General features: G+C 34.0%; 1 protein-coding gene across 12 annotated transcripts in view; it reads left to right on the top strand.

Moving 5' to 3' along the window:
* The window catches only part of LOC105453289 (nuclear receptor coactivator 2), a 131,824-nt gene extending 111,210 nt beyond the window's left edge, over window positions 1–20,614 (top strand). For 7 of the 12 annotated variants that reach the window (XM_011695102.1, XM_011695108.1, XM_011695107.1 and 4 more), the window contains exons 9-22: window positions 686–805; window positions 1,811–2,134; window positions 3,182–3,445; window positions 3,738–3,900; window positions 4,271–4,321; window positions 4,752–4,912; window positions 5,046–5,381; window positions 5,656–5,768; window positions 5,880–6,003; window positions 6,361–6,652; window positions 8,475–8,792; window positions 14,278–14,466; window positions 15,675–15,745; window positions 19,647–20,614. In XM_011695102.1, coding sequence (XP_011693404.1) covers window positions 686–805; window positions 1,811–2,134; window positions 3,182–3,445; window positions 3,738–3,900; window positions 4,271–4,321; window positions 4,752–4,912; window positions 5,046–5,381; window positions 5,656–5,768; window positions 5,880–6,003; window positions 6,361–6,652; window positions 8,475–8,792; window positions 14,278–14,466; window positions 15,675–15,745; window positions 19,647–19,718 — 2,598 coding nt within the window. In that variant the 3' untranslated portion in view covers window positions 19,719–20,614. The remainder of the gene's footprint in view (window positions 1–685; window positions 806–1,810; window positions 2,135–3,181; window positions 3,446–3,737; window positions 3,901–4,270; window positions 4,322–4,751; window positions 4,913–5,045; window positions 5,382–5,655; window positions 5,769–5,879; window positions 6,004–6,360; window positions 6,653–8,474; window positions 8,793–14,277; window positions 14,467–15,674; window positions 15,746–19,646) is intronic. The other 5 variants (XM_011695097.1, XM_011695098.1, XM_011695101.1 and 2 more) reach the window with 5 other exon arrangements.
* The last annotated feature ends 899 nt before the right edge of the window (window positions 20,615–21,513 follow it).

Genomic DNA, 21,513 nt, shown 5'->3' with positions numbered 1-21,513 from the left:
TAGAAAATAATAGAGAAGAAAAGACAAGACAAAGATAAGAAAGTGCTACGAATCTTGAGTTTTTATTTAGATTTTGACGAAGCTTTGCTGCTTTATTATTTTCAATATTTTCCCATTATATTAGTTTTATTAAAAACTAATGTTTTTGTGAATGATTAGCCTTTGATAATTTAGCACATTCAAAGGCTGTAAGAAAACATGCATACAAAAGATTCCATCGCTTGGGTAAAAATTTGATTATTATCTTATTTATCGTTTTTTGTCACAAGTTACAAACAATTAAAATAGTAAAAAAAATTAACTTTTTTTAAATAATTAAAATTTAGTTTATTTAAAAAAAAAAAACGTTGGTCAAAATATATAATAGGTAATTATAAAAAAATAAATTGATTCAAATATATTGAATTAATTGATTAATGATCAAATATAAAGAAAGAAGTAGTTTTGTTCTATAATTCCATAATTGCAGTCTCCCCCTTCAGTAAGACTAATATGTATGCATTTAATATGAAGTTAAATGGCTATTGTTTTCTACTTATTTTATCATTTGATTGAGAGAAGTCAGAAATTTGAATCAAATTTATTAAATTTGGTGAATTTTACAATTGTTGCATTTTTTCTACGAATTGTATATGTAACGGGTGTCCTTTTCTTTAATTCTCATAACTTTTTTTTGCATTTTAAGTTATTAAACGAGAAAAATGACGACGAGGACGAAGAGACACGTGCCGGGGCAAAGAAAAGAAATGAACTTCTGCAACAGCTGATGAAAGATGACGAAGAGAAAAAGTTGCAGGAACAACAGGTATGTTTCATATATTGCACTTAGAAATAAAAATATATTATATTAGATTTTTAGTAAAAGAAGTAAAATATAAGGAATAAAATGAATAATATTGTCAATGTATGAACGATAAGATAAAGACTTTTTATAAGATAAAGAATTTATCTTGGAGGCATAGCTCGTTACATGAATCAAATATGATAATGCAAATCACAATATGAATCTTTTAATTGATAAAGTGTTGTTTTTTTAAAATTCTTTTTCCCTTTATTTTGTTTCTCTTTGGAAATCTTACTTTTTTCTTTTTGGAAATCTCTCGTTTTTTCAAAATAAATGCTTTTAATATTAATATAATAACGATTATTAATGGAATATAATTTTGAATATAATTTAGGTCAAATTTTGATATTAACAAAGTGTATCATATTGCCATAAGCAGAGAATTTTTAAATTTTTTTTATTTTTTAGAATTTTCTTGAATTTAGTGAACTCTATACTGGCGAAAATCTTTCTTAACAACGTGGGGGGTCAATTGTTGCAAGAGTATCGCATAAGTGCCGCCTTAAAATCCCTCCAGCTCACTACGACAACTTTTTGATAATTTCCGTGAAAATGAGATAAAAATACAAAATGATACTGTGACAAGATCAAAATTGATAAGGAGAATTTTGACTAACTAAATATGTAACTGTTAATTACCCTTTAGCATTCTATGGCAAAATGGAATGATAAATGAGTGTGTAGAATTTTCTTGAATCTAGTGAACTCTATACTGGCGAGAATCTTTCTTAGCAACGTGGGGGAGAGGGTCGATTGTTGCGAGAGAGTAGGTATTATATAAGTGTCTTCTTAAAATTCCTCCAGCTCGCTGGAGCCGATTTTCAAGACATTTGCTGATTCGTCACCTGAAAAGAATCAAAAAATCGATTGGTTAAAAAAGTGGGGAAGTGGGAAAGCGGAGAAAAGTAGGGGGACGGAAGGCACGTGGAACAGCGCGTGAACTCAACGCAATTTTTCTTTCTGCAGCACAATCGAGAAAACGACCCCCTTCTGCGGAGTCTTGGATTCAACACTACGTCTCCGTCTCCGTCGCAATCGAGTGATCATGCCAGCCTCGGGAACGCGACGCAGGTAGGCCAGAAGAGACCGGGAGAAGATGGTGATTTGAACGTAGCTGTCAAGCGGCCTGTGGACGGCTCGCAGGTGTCTTCTTCGGGGACAAGCTCCTCGAATGCAACGAGTAAGCTATGGGAGAAGAATAAGATGTTGGCGTCGTTGTTAGCGAAACAGCCGCCACAATCAACGAATATACCACCGATTCCTCCGGATGTGATATCGGCAACGCCACACGTATGTACAAATTTTTTTTTTTTTCGTTAATTTTACGCGCACGTGCGTCGTCACGCAGGGCGTGAATGAACTACATTGAGTTCAGTGAATATTCTAGATCGATCCTGTGTCTCTAGCTTCTAATTATAATTATACTGCCAAGTTTGAGAATATATCGTTAATAGAATAGTTTTGTTTTTATCTTCCTTAGCACAGGGCTAAGGCATTGCTTGGCTCAAGATAACTAAGTTTACTCTAACTGAAAATGCTTCCAATTTCAATAAAAGCTTTCCAAGAACAATTCGGCACAGGAATCATTCTGTCTTTATTCATTCTTTTCGATGTTCAATGAGAGATAAAGAGTCCTGTGTCTGATTTTTTGCTGGAAAATCTCTTTGACTGACTTAGTTGAGAACGGGAGGGGGGAGGGAGGAAGGGCAACGTACAAGTATCTACCTGTTCCAGTTTGTAGGACACAAATATTTTATTTCGTCTAGTTGAAATAACAACGGATGCGTTAGGGCTGTGCAATCTGAGTCACACTCACAGATGCTCGTGAGCATCATTTGTCCTTGTTTAACATTTGAAATAACAAGGATGAAATGATTCCAAGAGTGCTGTAAACGTGATCGGGACTGTCAGGTCGGGGCAGTCTGGTACTACAATCGTTCACTGAGCGCAAATAGTTCCAATGTGATTGGTTCGTAAGAAACGACGGGATTCTTAAGAACCAATCACATTCAAATTACCTTGCCGTTCAGTAAACGATTGTAGTACTCTGGCTGCGTTCCGAGATTCACTCTCAGTGTTGAAAATCTATAGTGCACGTAACGTATATTAGGTACAGATTTTCAGTGCTTGCAGTGATATCGGAACGCAGTCTCTGAATGCAAGTTATTAACTGTGCAAGACTAGTATTACGTTCAGTTATCTAAAAATAAAAAATATAAGAAATATTTGAATTTTGGAAATAATAATTATAATTAATCTTTTAATTCTTCTAAAAATAAAAAATATAAGAAATATTTGAATTTTGGAAATAATAATTATAATTAATCTTTTAATTAGGAGAATAATAAGATGCTTCGCTCAACAAAACAACAACAGCAGCAGCAGCAGCAGCAGCAGCAACAACAGCAGCAGCAGCAGCAACAGCAGCAGCAGTCGCAACAACAACAGCCGCAACAGCAGCCTTGGACCGGTGGCAATATGCAAGTTGGTGGTAATAATGCGATCACGACGACCGCGACGTCGGCGCGTCCTCTCCAAAGCCAGTCGAGACAACTACCTCGTCAAGCAACCAATACCTACCTCAGTCATATGCTAAGTCAGGTGAGCGCGATTTGATTTAATTTAAATTTATGAACATTAAAAATTGTAGTATTTTGAGTGAAAATCATCCGTTATGGAACATAATTGTATATACATTATCTTTCTATTAATAATTGAGCATATATGCAATACATAATATATATACAATATATATACAATACAATGTGTAGATACACATACCTTTTGCAGTTAAAGAGTTAATAAAGAATAATTAAATTTTTGCTGTATATATCCTTATATTGATTATGTATTTTAAGCAATTTTTAAATATATATATATATTTTTTTTGCAGCAACAGAGGCCCCAAATGGGACTCGAGTCCGAGTTTGCGGGTAGCGGAGAATATCGTCAAGCTAGGAACGATCCAACCAACTGGGATAATCAGTCGTCGGATCCGGATCTCTCGGAAATTTTGGATCAAGTTATCGAATTTGTCCCGGACGAAGCTATCGCAAGTAATTACAACAAAATGCTGGAACGATAATCTTTTGATTCCCTGATTTTATAGACACAATATATTATATTTCGATATAATTTATATTTCAGTATAAAAGTTTACAATATCTCCTTTTTTTTTATATATACATATATATAATGATTACATTTAAATTTTATTGAATGATGAAGTTTTAATCAGTCATTTATCTATGAATAAAATTGTACGTTTCGTATAAATACATATCTAAACTTTCGTTGTCGCTCTGCATACTAAGAAAAATCTAAATTTATTTATTTTGTGTCATTTTTACTATAAAATATCACATGATTAGCTTTGAATATTTTGCGAAATAGCAATAGATTTGAGTAACTCTTTAACTGTTTTAGCAATCAATCTTCTGCAAGTAATGATGCAACCAGTCACGCGTGGCAGCGAAAGTAATTATATGTATTATTATAAAGATAATACACAATGCGGTCTTTAAGTTTTAAGATTTTTTTTTTTACGACAGTGCCAGTATCACCATCTATAAATTACCGCCCGAACAATGAACTCGCGTAATTCTTAGCTAACTATATGCGTTTAAACAGTCGACGATTAGCTGATTTCGAACGAGTTATTGTAAGTAAGTGAGTTTGTGCAGCGTGTTTTTTTTTCAGCATGTTATGGAAAAATACAGAACAATAACTTACTCGAAATCAGCTATAATCGTAGACTATTTAAATTTTGCATATAGATAGCTGAAAATTACGGGTACATTGCTCAGGCGATAATTTCCACTACTATTGGTATTGCTGTAAACAGATCAGTCTTAAAACTTACGAATCACACTGTGTACTTCTTATCTAATAGATTGGTTTATAATAGGACATCTTCTAGATGTTATCGAAGTGCCGGAGAACAATGCCATGAACGAGACAATGGCCATTAACGCTATTCAAAAGACGTTGATGTCGTTGGAGAATGACGTGAATTCGACGTCCTCCAGTATAACTATGTCTAGCACGCCTCCAGCCTATTCGACTGCGGTAAGTTTTTTTTCTTCAACTAAATCACTTATTTTGAATTAATCCTGTCCGTTTTCTAAATAAGTATTTTTTAATTCATATTGTGTGTCGTCTTACAAATTCTATAAGGAAAAGTCATTGAATTTTGTTATAGATGGGAACGACACCCGTGACGACTTCCAGTCACAATTACCAGCCACCTCCTATGTATCAACAGCCCAGGATGAGGTTCAACGCCCAACCGGGCATCAGACAGACCGGCCAGTTTACGCAGCTGCAGCAGCTGCAACAGCAACGTTCTAAGCTCATACATCAGCAGCAACAGCAGCAGCAGCAGCAGCAGCAAAAGCAACGATTATTGCAACAACAGCAGCAACAGCAGTTGCTTATCCCGTCGAATGCTACTGCGACGGATCAAATTAGCAGTGGAATTCACAATATCGACAACCTTTTGAATAATACCGTTGCGCCGCCGAATGTATCGTTGCAGGTATATAATTTATAACGAAAGAAATAAAAACAAGGAAAGAAGTTAAAAATAAAATATCACTAGAGAAATTTCTTGCTCTCTCGTCTTACATTGAGTAATGATAACAAATGATATCTAAAATTTCGAAATCAAATTGTACAAAATATATATAATTTTCGATAGCACTTTTGATTGCATTAATTCATCTCTAATAAAAATCAGCGACTGCTACGTTTTGTATTTAAACAGGCAGAACTATATTGCTAAATATGTGCAATGTTCTTCTTTTGTTCAGCGATCGAGTGTCCCAGATTCACAAGTTTCTCCAGGCTATGGGGCATCCGTCCAGATGGCTTCTGGTCATCGACTCACTCATTCGTATTCCCATCCATCGACGATACAGCAGCAGTAAGTATCTTGTTACGTTAAGCGTCCCGAATTGTTTATTTCAGTCGTAGAGGCTTAACATACCTTTACTAAAGGTACATCATAACATGGGGTTTCCTTTTTGTTATACAGCCACATTGTGAATAACAATTTCAACAGTGGTCAACAAGTGTCTGCCGCGGCGAGGCTTTCGCCACATTCTCCGGCCGGTATGCTGTCGTTCTCTCATCCGCCGTTATCGCCACGGGTGGCACAAGTGAGTGCGAAAAATTGTTACATCAGATTATAACAGAAAATATACTCGTACACAAGCCGCCCCCAGAGGCATTAGTTAGAATTAATTGTGACTTAATTATCTTATTTGAAATGTAGAAACATGCAAAGGAAATTTTAATTGATGTTTATGTGAATAATTATGCCGAGTGTTAATGCAACGCATAAAAACGACTACAAGCTTGAATTATTATACGCTGAATTTTCTACTTGTATTTTATAGTACGATATCTATATTGTTTTCCTTCCTCTATATTTTCTGCTTTTAGGCCTTTCTTTTTATATTTAACATATCCTTATTTCTGTGAATATTTTTATACGTTTGCACGATATGCGCCAGGGCAATTACGGCAACACACCGAGATTATTCAACGTGAACCAGGTGAGGCCGCAGCAGCAGGTCACGGCGCAACAACAGTTGCAGCAGCAACAGCAACGATCGATGCCCTCACCGGGGACGGCGGCCTCCGCCCGGCAATCCCCGTTCCCTGCCGAGGCGTTTCCTCCACCGACGTCGCCCACGGCCAGCCAGTTCCCACCGGGAGTTCCCAATACTGGCGCGCCAAATCCGTCGGCCCAATATAGGCTGCAACGGACCACGTCTACGCCTTCTGCTACGACACAATTGCCAGGTACGTGTTGCTTCTCACACGCTAACAGATATCGTTATATATTTCCCGATTTAAATGATCGTTATCCATTTCCCTGTTTTAATGCTAAAAGATAATTAGGATTATCGCAGTTAAAATAATCAGGACCGATTGTGAAGAAAAACAGGAAAAAGTTCTTGCGGCCTATTGTACGATTATATTGCTTCGAATTTGAAACAATGACAGATGTTTGGATAATATTGATTAGAAGTATAAAAAATTCAAAATATGTATTACTTAAAATAGAAAATTACTTAAGTATTCATTTGTTATTTCATTGCTTAATAGCAATGAAGTAGTGACAAGTAGTGGCTTACATTGCGGTGTGCGAAAGAACAAACGACGAATATTATATATTTAGTTGTAAGACTAAACATATAAGCATCTTCGGGAAGTCGTTTTACCGTACCACACGCGCGTGTTCATTTCAATTGATTTGAAAACTTGACAGCTTTTGAGAAAGAATTTGCATGGCAATTGAAAGATTTTCGTAGCTACTTCTTATCATATTCTTTGTAATTTTTAATATCGGTAAATCGACTTCGCTACTGAGAAGATTAATGTAATGTTATTTAATGTTTAAGTCGTAATTTACGGTCACGTTTTTTTGTAATAAGAGGGAAGTTTATTGCGTGTCTCAAATAGGCGGTTACATCTAATTTTAATGTGTTTGAACGTGTTAACTCGATTTTACTTCGTTCGGGTAGTAACAAAGATACTCTTAAGTAAGTATTTGCGTACTAGTTTCTACATAGAAGCTCGTTAAGCTGACTTTTATATAAAGCCAATATGCGATTTAATATGTAATTATAACGCGCGATGGAAGCTGTGATTTTGAGATATACGAAATATTTTGTTCCGAAGTCGGTAAGTATGTACAGATTAAGGTTAACTCTGTTTAATCTACTAAAACTGTGAAAGCCGTGCGTAGATTAGTCGGGTATGCGCGTAGACTCTTTATTAGTATTTTTCTTTTGTGCTATACTTCTCGATGTTTTTCTGTGAATAGAAATTACATAATATTGTGTCATACGAATTCTCTTATAGAAGGAAAGCGTAACTCTCTGAGTAATGTAGCAGATTTTGCATAATTTGTGATTTGACCTTTTAATAATTTATGAGTGGTGGCGATGTGTTATTCTAGAGATTGAAACGCTTTCTTAGCTCTTAATTTTCTTATCTACTGTCTCTCAAACGGAAGGTCTTATTAATTTCTTTACTCACGGGAATTTAGGTTCTTTCAACTTTCAACAAATATCTTTTTTTTTTTTAACATGAGTCTAGGTTTTCAGTATAATTATAAGATTTAAAAAATATTTCAACAAATTGAGACTAATGTACTGTATTACATGTGGCAGTTGATTTTTAAAGGACACATTTTTAACGATTTTTTAATCATCAAATATTAGTATATGTATTTATTGTAAACCTTTTGACTGCCTTTAATTATATCATATAATATTTGCTGACCGATTCTTTGCGAATATAAAATCCAACGAAAATAGCATTGTCGAGAGAGACCTATTTATTGATAATCTCGCAAGAATCTTCTTTATTTGGCATAAAACTGTATCTGCTTTTGACTTTCGGCTAGCGGAATCGAGGCGCGCTTTCCGGGTGCATCAATCACACAGCCGGCTGTTTAATTTATTCAACATATTATAGATTTCGATTTCGATATTATGTGCGTGGCTATTTGACGATGAGCGCTGGCATGGTACATGGAAAGCGAAATAGAAGCGTTTTTTAAATGTACGGCAAGAACTAACGGTGAGCAACGCGGTATACACGATTGATGTTGCAGGTGGAATTGGATCGCCTAGGCACTACGGCGGCGTGAGTAAGGAACAACCTCTTCTTTCACCTAGTCATTCACACTCGGCTTGCCCGGCAACACCTACCCATAATCAACACAATGCCACGAATACACAACACTTTACGAGCCAACAACACACCCCCATGTTATACCAACACACCAACGCCAACACTATCAACACGGCAGAAATGCAGAACAATCAGTTCTGTTACGATCGGTCGTCAGTACCGCTGTATTCGTCTGGCGGGGAGGCGCAAGATGCCAGGTCACTGCCTTCCGGTAATCCTGTCAATCACCAAATAGGTGGTAAGACACTTGACTTCTTAATGCCATATGACACTTCATCATGTTGTTGTCCATCACGATGTCCCTATAATTCCTCGTTTAAAGATCATAATAATCATAGCTCCAAAACTTACTACATAAAAATGCAAAAGAAAAATCGCAAGCAAAATCGTCACTACCAGCGTCACTACCAGCAGCGGCAATTTTACCAGAAGTAAAGCATGTATTGGGAATATGGAAACATGTAAATCTCTCTCTCTCTTTCTTGCCTTTCTCGTTTTTTCTTTCAACAATATTCACTGTGTTGATCACGATATAAGGTACTTTGAATAATCCATATTTTGATATTCAATGTAGCTCAAAAAATATCTCTTAATGTATCTTACAATATAATGTAAGAGCTAGTCAGTCATTGATACTATTCAATGTAGCTCAAAAAATATCTCTTAGTGTATCTTACAATATGATATAAGAGCTAGTCAGTCAATCAACTACCTCGAATATTGTTTAAAATATTTATGAAATAAGAGAGAAGACTATTTGACATTTTATCAAGAGTTAATTAATTCTGATCAGTTCTTTGTGTTTTATTAAAATTGTGTTCAGTAATAAATTAATTTACCGAACAATTATATCCATTATGGATATTCTGCTTTTGATGTTAAATTCAGTTAGAAAAATTTTAATTTAATTTTGTAACATGTATTGAAAGTTATTTTATTGTTCTTTAAATATCTATCCCTACATATCTTTTTTTATCTTCTATGCTTTTTACAAGAAAATATTTTAGAGAAAAATAGTGTGACTTTAAGGCAGGCACAAAATAGCGATCAATTCAATTTACTAGATACTTTTAGAGAAGTTCATTATTTCATTAAACTTTTCTTAAATGAAAATCAAATTTTTTCAAACAAAAATTATAGCTTTCGAGACAAATCAAACTATGTGTATTAATTTAGGAGTGAGTTTTTCATTGAATTGTATAATTTTTTAATTTCGAAATATTAATGTTCTGTAATAAACAAGCAAGAGATATTTAAGTGGGGATAGATGTACCTAATTTAATATTATTTAATATATTTTAAATTTTAATTTTTCTAAATCTTGTGCTTATATTTAATTGACAAAATCACAAACCAAAATTACTCCTTCCTCATTTGAGAGAGCCATTTTCATGTGTTAGTTAAATTATTCTACATAAATATAAGAATATATGCCATAAATGTTGCATGATGCTTTCTTTAAACAATTGTAATTTCCATTAAGTGTCTTAACTATTACTATAATGCTAAATGTGTGTAAGCTGATAATTTACATCTTTGTGATCATCTCAGAAGAAAATCATTTATGTCAACGAATGCTATGATGTGTACAAACACGATTTCCATCATCAGATTCATCAGGCCGAAAGGGCTATAATTGCACCCTGTCGATTGTAAATAGCATTTTTTGTTGTATTGTGTCAACTTTTGTATCGATCCACTTATCACCGAACTTTTACTACTGCACTAAGATCAATTCCGAATTTTATTCTCTTATTGTAGTCCCCTATAATATTACAAGTAAATCTTAAGTAAACGTTTCTATAATTATTATAGTTTCGTATGGAATGTTTCATCTTCTCTTACCAGGTTACATGTTTTAAAATGTACAAGACGACAAGAGATAGTAGGAACATTTTTTCTGATTTCGAAGTAATTGTGCATAATGAATAGCGTCGAAAACATGTGATTAATCGAAAGAAATCAAGATGAATCATCCAAATTGACGAATTGTGAATCTATAATAATATAGGAGAGTCGAACTGTCTAACTGTGCTTGTCGATCACCTTGTTCTGCATTTCTTTTCTCTTGCTTCACCCTGTCATTTGTTTGCCATTCACACTTGCGTTATTTCAACAAGTTAGACAGTTTCGACGTAGAAAATAGTTGAGCTTAGTTAATTTAAGAAAAATCGTACCACCCTAATAAGATAAGTTTATTTAGTTTTGTAAAATACGTGATAGCATCAGTATTACGATTTAGCGTCGGTACTTGCACCGTTCACGAGTATGTGGAGTGGCTAAAACACTACCACGAGATTGTATCGCTACGTTTGTCTTACTGTAAGTCGCATAATATCGTAACGATGCTATAATGGAACGATGTATAACAAAATTATATTTTCCATTTTCTGTTTTTTTTAATCGAAATATACATATGAAAATTATTATTTCGGATATTTCGTTTTACAATATGTGTTGTTTACACGCGGATTTGGCAATTTTGTAATTAAAAAAAAAAAAGAAACAAAATTTTACCGTTTATTACTTACACACGAATTTGGCAATTTTGTAATTAAAAAAAAACAAAATTTTACCTTTTATAAGAGCCATATGCGTGTTTGTGTTATTTCCTTAATTTCCTTGATGGATGATAAAATCATTTGCGATCAACAGCATTGAATGTAATAACGTTGAATTACCTTGGATTATTGAAAGGTAAGTCAACGTTATGAGTATCGTTACCATTATCAATGCAAAAATTGTCCACGGTTATGCACAAACGGGGATAGATAGATATTAATCTATCTCCGTTCGCATTGATAATGACCGAAGAATAAAATCATTGCGAGCAACAGCACTGAATGTAATAACGTTGAGTTATCTTGGATTATTGGAAGGTAACTCAACGTTATGAGTATCGTTACAATTATCCATGCAAAAGGTGTCCACGGTTATGCACAAATGGAGATAGATTAACATCTATCTCTGTTTGCGCATAATCGTGGACATCTTTGCGTTGACAATATCAAAGATTCCGAAACGGAATTGTATTATATTATATCGTATTGTAATTGTCGCGTATGTAATTAAGAGGAATATAGCCGTACTCTCTTATAACGAATTCGATTGAACGCGATTAATGCGCATTAAAGCCGTCGTACACGCAATTCGGCGTAAAGGTAATTGTGTAATTAAATATATATTAAATCGAGAAATTCTCGAGAACAGTCGAGCATACTTCATCCTGCTGTTTGAAGTGTGATTAGGGCATCTTATCATTCGAAATATTTGCATTATATGTTTACACTCAGATTAGATCAGTGTACAACGGCTTTAAGCATTCACTAGTGCGCGTCCAACCGAATTCATTATTAATTTCAAGTCATTGGGACCAAGCAAACTCTCTACTCTCAACTTCCCCTTCGGTTCTCACATTCTAATAGCACATGCGTAGAATGAAAATGATTTCGCTCGGCAATTATTGAATTGCTCTCTCTGGTAACCCGAGGTTAATTTTCTGGATCTAAAGGTAAGAATCGACCACGTATTCGAACTGTCGCTGCACACCCGTTGTCTCGGTGCAGCCACCGTCCCATACGTGTTCGCAATTTCATTTTCATTCTATACACGCGTGGCAAAAAAAAAAAAAGTGGAACAGTGGGAGAACATCGCAAGAGGAGAGATTTACGGGTCCAGTTTACGGTGTATTAGTTTCGATGGCGACGATTGAAATTTAAGATAGTTCGACCGTACACATTTTTAATACGCAAAATGGTTATCGTGGTTAACACGATTGAAAATATAGCGTAAGCTTGAATTAAAGTCTCGAAGAATATTGACGCTATTAAGGTATTTTCAGGAAGTGAAATCTCTCATATATTATTGATAGACAGTATTCTGTTTTTTTTGCGTAGCGCGGGAAGCGCTGAAAGTAGCAAATGCGACGTCGGATTCATTTACGTCTTAATCATTCTCTCATCTCTCGGGAGGGGAGGGGGAAAGGGGATCACACATCTTGTGTTCATCTGTGTAATATAACATCACAATGTAAAAAGATAAATTCAGACACCGCTTATCTCTACGTGCTGTGGAAACATTTACTAACAACGAGGCCTCTCTTTTGTGTACAGTGCATCGAGCTTTCGTGATTAATATTTTTATATATTTTGCGCATTTTTTTTTTTATCAACTCCATCTGTCATGTCGTATATGCACCTATTTATCTTATAAAAGATTAAAATTTCGTGATAAGCAAATAGATAAGATAGCTCGGGTTCGTCGTGTACTTTTTCTTGACTACACAGATCACACAAAAAGATTTTTTTTTTTTTATTTATTACATGAGGAGATATCTGAAAAATCTTGAAAGAAAGAAAATTAAAATATGAAAAGAAAATTGGAAAACGAAACCTTTGACCACCTTCGAGCACTTTCTTCGAAATGCCTATCTTATGGCTTATAGCGTTTTCGATTTGTTGACTCGATCCGACTCCGAGTCAAAATAATCTGTTCTTTTTAGCGTTTCTTGTACACTTAAACTATTTTTTTATAGCTAAAAAGAACAGACCATCGACTCGGAGTCGGATCGGGTCAACAAATCGAAAACGCTATTAGTGCAGCGTTCTCAGTGCCTTTTCTAGTGATTTTTAGTGTCCTTTTTTAAACGTTTATTTAGTGTCTTTTACGTGCTTCTCGGAAAATTTCCTTTCAAGCCTATTTCAAATGTGAGAACAATAAGAAAGTCATGCTGCGCGGGATCTATAGGGACTAAGGATATAAAAGAGTCATGCTATGTTTTCGAATACAAATTGCTAATAGAACAGGTAGTCCTCTCATAGAAAATATTGGGGACTGGTAAAAAAAACTAGTAGAAAAACGACGCGATATCTATTTTTCCCTATATAAAGAAATTTAAAATTAGTTTTTTCTACGAATAACACGGGAACGATGCATTAAGCCTCTAGGGAAGTAAAAAAAAAACGATGGAAAATTTCGAAGAAAAATATTGTGAGTGAAAGTTTTATTTGTCATACGATAAACCTTTCCGTTGCACTGATTAGATACGGGATAGAAATTTTTGAATACTTGAGAATTTTTCCTTCCGACAGTCGATCATCCATACGGCAAATAAAATATTAGTCCAATGTTAAATTTCGGGTTTTATTTTTTTAAATAATGCCGGGAAATTTTTAGACGCGTTTGGACACACCTCGTAAAAACTTTTTTCTTTATATCTTTACTTCTAAAAGTTATATTGAAAAATGTGTATTTAATATTTATATTTTTAAATTTTAAAATAATTTTATCTCTAGATATAATTGTGTCAAAATATTTAATACCAGCGATTTATTCAATAAATGTTTATAAATGCTTTATAAAAAGCAGATCAATACTAAAGGATCTATGTTGTAGAGAAAAATTACACCACGTATGCAGTTTTTTTATGTCTCATTGAACGAGAAATGGAATTGAATTTATGACATAAGATGTATTTTAATATGTACTCGCTATAATATTATCACAGAATCTTTGTGCCACAAATACAGTATTCTGCATTATGACGGATATAATGAATTCATACAATGAATATTCAAAATCACACGCGTACACACACATACACATATTATTGTATATACACACACGTTCGCAAATAATGCACAGATTGGAAATTGAGACGTGCAAAGGAGATATAACACATTATTGCGGCGACACTTTGCTCATAAAGATTATTCTTGTTGTAGGTAACGCCAGCACCTCGGAATTCGTGCGGCAAGAAGTGAGGGCGATTGTTGGCGCGCGAATGCAACAGCAGCAGCAGCAGCAGCAGCAGCAACAGAGAGTGCCCAATAATCTACAGAATAATCTTTCTGGTCAAGTTTCTCAGGACGATCTTGAAGCACTTGGTCTGACATTCGAGATGCCTTCTGCAGGTATGTGCACTGCGTACTTTTGTTCGCGCGTACCTTTGTTTCCCGAAGCTACTTCGAAATCGCATATAGAGGCGGCTACTCAGAAAATCATTATCTACGAGTGAGCTCACATGGCAAAACTGAGGATCTCAGTAAAGCTACATTTTCTTACGTGATGTGTTAATTTCTTTCTGATTTCTTTTTTCCTATTTTTATCTTCACGCAATGACAATTGTGCATTGCTCGGAATTAGAATGTTAAATGCAGAGTAATCGAATCGAATGAAGAGTTGCGCGCAGCGTACATTTTATACAGTCTAGCATCGCGCTTTTGATAGAGTCGGTCGTACAAGTTAAAAATATATACATGACTATATTTAAATATGGACATAATTTTCTTATTATACCTATAAAAGTTACGTGATCATTGAAGACAAAGTGTGAGGCATATGGGAGTTATTTATTTTTCAAAATGCAAGATATTTCTTCGTAGTGTGCTTTCAGCATACTCGAGTCGAAAGTTATCGATCGTACGAAGGTGTTTTAAATTCGACAAGTTTGCACTTTTTGTATGTATCTCTATATAGAGGCATTGCTTTTCCTCCTTCGAATTTTGTCAAAACTTCGTATCGAATCCCAATGTTAACTTTGGTCCTGATATCAATCTCTCTCATACGACGTGAGTTTCATGAGCGAGTACTGTGAAAAAGTATTACAAGCATTATAGTCTCCCCCTCGTAGATCACGCACATTTTTCTAGATTCGTCATCGCACGCGATTACTGTTACAACTAATTACACTGATTTACAACGCATCTCCTGAGGCCCCCCGTGTGTGTTTCTCCGTGAGATCTGCATGTAGAAATTTCAGAGATACGTAAGCCCGAATACTTCGTATGATAGTTCGGAATGCAGAAAATATTATGAATAAAATTTTGCTTCTGTTACGCTATAATAAAAGAAGAAGATAATATCGATTTTGTGGATTTCTTCTCGTCGCGTTTGATCGGAGTGAAGCTAATTGTACATACATATATAAATTCGCAAGTCTTTCACGAGAGAGACAGAAGCGAGAGTCCTCGGTCGATCGAGAGTCGTACGAGTCAAATGTACAGGCTGAAGCACGTGCGTTCGCTACGCGATAATCTTCCGCTTCTTGTAAGGAGAGGCATATAATACTCTAGTTGTACAAAGACTGTGGTAACGCCTACTGTTACGATGTCCTAACTAGGTGAGGCTGTGGTTAGCGATGGCCCCGCCAAGATCTGGGGGAGCGCCGGAAGTGCCCCCTCGTCCTCCAGGGTAAGAGCCCCATTCCGACAATATATAATTACTTTTACGTATTTTTTTTTTTTTATTTGATTTTGTTATGCTATGTCTTCCCTCTATACGCTTGGCTTCAGAACTGATTGTGCACGAAACATGTTTAATGATCTCTCTCTATTTGCGCACTGAGCGTAAAACTTGTATGGGGTTACTTACTTTTTTTTTTTTTTAAATTTACGTCGCTCTACAAATGCATGCAAAGTCGTCGTTTCGACGATATTACGATACTCAGCATTATCGTTACAGTACTCGCACGTGACGATAATTCTCTCGGATTTTCCGCAATAGTCGTATATACTTAGTTGAAGATTCAATTCTTGTGTATGCTAAAGTAGAAACGTGCCCTGATGAAAATTACGGTTGAATTGAAGAAGAATTGAGGGAGATAGCATTTATTTGGCGAAGCTATGAATTATCTAATCTTTTATATTAGGGATTGGCTTTATAGTTGTAGAATTTATTCCTACTTTTTCTTTCTACTACTATTTTTTTCTACTTCTTTTTTAGTTTAATCGATCAAACAGAATGGAGAATTTGATTTTTTTTATAAAAAATAACTTTCTAAATCTATATATAATTCTTATCTTTTTACACAAATTAAGCATTATATATTTTTTGTTTATATTACAAATGAAATTATCAAAATTTAATTATGTATTTTAGTGACTTTGACTATTACAAATCTCTAAAATTAAAAAATAAATCGCGAAATTTTTGTAATATAATACATAAAATATTGAAGTTTATATTCTTATAAATTGAAATTTTATATATTAAATATTTAAAAAAAATTAATGTTACAAAAGTAATTTTATACAAAAATAGAAATTAGAATTAATATTTATATATCATTTGCAAAACATTAAAAGTTTTTTATATTTTGTTTTAAATTAAGAAGTACGCATTTGCAATAATGTGTTAAATGTTGCCGATGAAGACATTTAAGTTTTACACTCAGTGTCAATGAGAAATGCTATGTTTAGTATTAAACAAGCTGATTTTGTTATCACGCCAATTAGATTCTTATACGAGATGGACTTTATTGAGGCGCATTAGCTAAACATGTTAATTGCCTCTGTCTGCATAATGTAGCGCGCGAGTTACATTATTTTTTGTGCAAAGACTAATTGTAATTCTCCGGCTGCATTAACTGCGAGTAACTTCTTTTTAATTTTTTATTCCATTCACGCAAGCGTACGGCTGACACAGCGCCAGCGTTCCGCTCTAATTTCATGATTTATTAGATAAAACTACTTATAGTGAAATTAAAAATGTTAGAGAAATACGCGAAAATATGCAGATCTATGAAAGTTTATGCGATTAGATGGTATAAATAAAACTCAGGATTTCAATATATTTACGTATCTAACTTTCATCATTTTTCTCAATATAAATTTTGAATTATAGTTTCGTAAAGAATTGAAAATGGAAAAAATTTGTGTGAGAATATGAATATATAAAAGACAGTTTTATTTTTATTAATTTTTTAAGCAGACTTTTTAACAAAATTTTCATTTAAAGTTTAATTATCTATTAAAAGATTAATTTTTCGATGGCCAAAAAATAGGAAAAACGATGGTAACTAATTAAGAATTTTAATAAGAGTTAGGATGTAAATTTATAAAGAAAATCTGATAATGAAATATTCATCGTATTAAATAGTTTTAAAAACTATTTTACATAAAATATAATTTTATCAATGCATTTTACCTTTATAGTAATTTATTTTCATAATTAATTTTTTTCATTGTATGACGATTATTAAGTAAAATTAATTTATAATTTACATTATTATTAAATTGAAATTTTTCAAGTTTACATTAAATTGAAAATGGAGAGCAATTCTTCGCATTCAAGAAGCTGGGATTTTACCCATGTGCGCCGCGCGTGATTTTCTCTTTTAGATATTCTTAAAGATCTCAGCGCAATGCATTCATTCCCGTCCATATATTATTGAGCGTCCATGTAGGGGATGCCAAGCAAAAGTGTTTCTTTTCGTATCTACAGGGTGATGGTGTTGTAAGCTTCAGCTCATTCGGAGTAATCAGTAATCATACTACCATTTGTTGTATTGTATAACGTACGTCTAGTAATGCTTTTTCACAGTGAGCCAACTAGATATCTACGCGTAGTTCTTAATTTCTTTTTTTTTTCCGAGAACGATTATTCTTATTGCATGAGGAAACCCGCTAATGCTACAAAGAGGAGGGTTTAGAAAGACATTCTAAATTTAAACATACAATTTAAATATACAATTTTCTAAATGTATGTTCTGTATATCGAGTATATCATAGCTACCTGTAAGGAAACTCAACTGGAACGCGATTAATTTATTAATTTAAAAAGTCAATTGGGTTTTTTAACATACATACATACACACATATATATATATATATATATATACATATATATGTATGTAATTTACGATATTTGCAAATAAAATAAATTACAAAACAAGTATATTGTTTAGCAGCGATAGTTTGATGTAATTTACATGTGTTAATCGCGTACCAAGCAAAAAAATAAAATTAAATTTATTTCAATCTAGATGATAATGTATCTAACAGTAATATCTATCATTAATACGAGTATCAATAATAACGAGTTACAAATTTTTACTTTAAGTATTGATCAGAATTAATTAAACAAAAATAAAAGAATACAACAATTGCTATCCTACTGGATCTTTTCTATAAAAAAGCGAGAAAGTTACTTTTAGGTTACGCTTGTGATCGTAAGTAAAGTAGTAAGTAAGTAAAGTCGATCGTAAAGTAAAAAAAATGATACTCAATTGGCAATTGAAAGCGGAGTATTCCGTTCAAAAGATTTTACAGTAGCGATCATTGTTGTGCATTGAGATATTGGATGTGTAGTTGCTATGTGGCTTCAGATTTCTGTTCTTTAAGTTTGTCAGGGCGAAACATTGTTTGGAGATAACTATTTTCGAGAAGGATTCACACATCTGAACAACGAAGACTTGAATTTCAAATGCGTGGATCCTTGCAATCTTATGAAATTCTAAACGATTATTCCATAAACGTCTTTATACGCGGGTATTAAATATACGAGAGACACGGGCTGCACCATTAATGCTGCTATTTGAAAATACTTTAGATTAATACTTGAATCTCGTATGATAGAAATATCGCGGTAGATTGTCAATCATCAGAGTGATTTCAAACCGATTGTCGGAGAAATATTCACTGTAGAGCTCTCGCTCCTTATTGAATCCCCATTGATCCTTTGTGTCACAAATATTGGATTTGCAGAAACTTAATTTCACGAATCCTTAAAATCCTTAAATCTTTTGGTGCTGCAAATTTTTAATTTCACGGATCTCAATTGTCAATTTTAATGCTACTTTCAATTTTTAATTCCTGATTTTATGAATCTTTAATTTTAAAAATTAGGTTTGCTGATTTTTATACGCACATATTCCTGAATTCACACATTCCTGACACCGAAGCTGATTAGTGCTATAAATCCTTAATTGCAAAAGCACCACTGAATCTATACAGTTTCACATCACATTATTGTAAATTCGCCGTTTTTTTTTATTAATGATTTTGCAAATTTCCAGTGTCGTTGATTTTTACAGATAATTTTGTTAAACAATTTCTGGTCCCATGGTGCATTGATTCCATTAATTTCATCATTTAGTTGGGCTCATAAATTTTTGGGATACTAAAGACAAAGGTACTTCGGTGCCAAAGATTTAAATCTTAATGTCGAAGAAAATACTTGATTCTTTAATATCTTGAATTTGTAACTGTCCTGTTACTCTATAGATGTTATACTCTTCGCGATCGGTTTCGAAATTCTCATTGACATCGGGAATAGCGAATACGATTTTAAACGAGAGGCCCTTTCATTTCAGATTACTATGGAGGAGGCACGAGGTGATCCGACGAAGTCATCGTTGCTGCAGAAGCTACTGCAGTCCGAGTGACTGCAGGCCACTATCCCGTCATGCAGTAAAGAGTTATATGTAATATATTTTTGAGTGTGCGGAGAGCGAAACGGAGATATATAGGACGTAAAAAAACGCGGAAGAGAGCGAGAGTGCGAAAAAAAGAGAGAAAATGCGTGAGAAAGAGAGTTATAAAATGCATATACACTTATACGTAATGGATACTATTGTATTATATGTAATGTCACACACGGAGTCAGTATTCATATACGTATCACCAAATACAATGCAAAACTAGCGCGCGGTGCTCTCTAGAATGTTGCCCGTCGATCAGTCGAAAAAGGTACGAGAGCGAGAGAGAGAGAGAGAGAGAGAGAGAGAGAGAGAGAGAGAGAGAGAAGGAGAAAAGGAGAATGAGAAAATAGAAAGATAAAGATAGAGAGAAAAAGAGAGATAAAAAAAAGGGGGAAACGGCGGGACCTATTTCCCTTTCCTTTTACTTTTCGAACTCGAAGGACCAAAAGTTTCCGTTTTTGTTTGGCTGTGTCGTCGAGACTTCCTGGATACGCGATTTGTGCCAGGAGTATCGAAGTCGCGACGTATCGCGACACGGAGAGAATCGATTCGCGGCGTTCGTTCCCGTCGCTTTTTATGTTTTTTCTTTTTGTTTGTTTGTTTGTTTGTTGAGGAAAGTGTCTTTCTCTCTCGGGCTCTCGTCTCGGCTTCGGATGACCGAAGATATATGTCGTGTATCGTATACCGAGATAACGCTGTGACGGTCACAGGCATACGATGAACCCACATCCGCATTTTACCTGTCGATACCTGTGTGTATATGTGTGCGTGCGAATGTATGTGTCAGTGCTTGCGCGTGTGCGTGTGTATCGCGTTCTCCGTCAGTATTGTATTTGGTATATCACAAGAGCGGGGGGGGAGAAAAAAAAGGAGAGGAAACTATATATAGGTACCTCAAAAAAGGTATACTTTACTATACCACTGGCTGTTGAAGATAGATTACTATTTATAGGATTTAATTATTCTATACACAGAAGAAAAAAAGATGAAAGAAATAGAGCACTCTATATTCACGTATTCTCCTTAATTTAACATCCTTTTTCGACTATTACATTTATGGATAATATATTTGTGATTGTAAGAATCTGCAACCAAAATGTGACAAAGAATACTTGTTGTTGTTAATATGATTATAACTATTATTATATTGTAATAACTATTAATTATTTTATTTTATTTTATTATTATATTATTAATATTATTATTATTATCGACATTATTATTATCACTATTACCAATATTCTTGTTGCAATTGCTATATTATTATAGTAATAAGAATAATTATTATATTATTTTATTATATTATATATATATCAATATTGATATTATTGAACTCTTGGAATATGCATATTTCTATTCAATAGTAAGAGTACCTTTATATAAATATAAATATAAATATATTGTATAAATGTATATGTATATATATGTATAGTGGGTTTATGTACGCGTTATATATAAATAATAGATGCGGACATTATTTATGTATAATCGATATATAAATTGACGTATATTTATATATCTATACATGCGAGATGGCGAAAGAAAGAAAAAAAAAAGGAAATCGATCTTCTATTTTGCATAGCTCGGTAATGATTCTCTTTTGGGTCTTAGATGCACACTAAATTACTTCTAAATGACATCTGTTGTTATATAAATGAGGAAAAGAGGAAATCTAATTACACCTACACGTGTATATGCACACGATGCTATGCGCGCGCGCGTGTGTGTGTGTATACGCGTGTACACATACATATGAAAG

This window comes from Wasmannia auropunctata, unplaced genomic scaffold (genome assembly GCF_000956235.1).
Source record: "Wasmannia auropunctata unplaced genomic scaffold, wasmannia.A_1.0 LD336000.1, whole genome shotgun sequence".
NCBI classification, from domain to species: domain Eukaryota; kingdom Metazoa; phylum Arthropoda; class Insecta; order Hymenoptera; family Formicidae; genus Wasmannia; species Wasmannia auropunctata.
The sequence above is the reverse complement of the archived record's forward strand: the minus strand, read 5'-3'. Positions and strand labels throughout refer to the sequence as shown.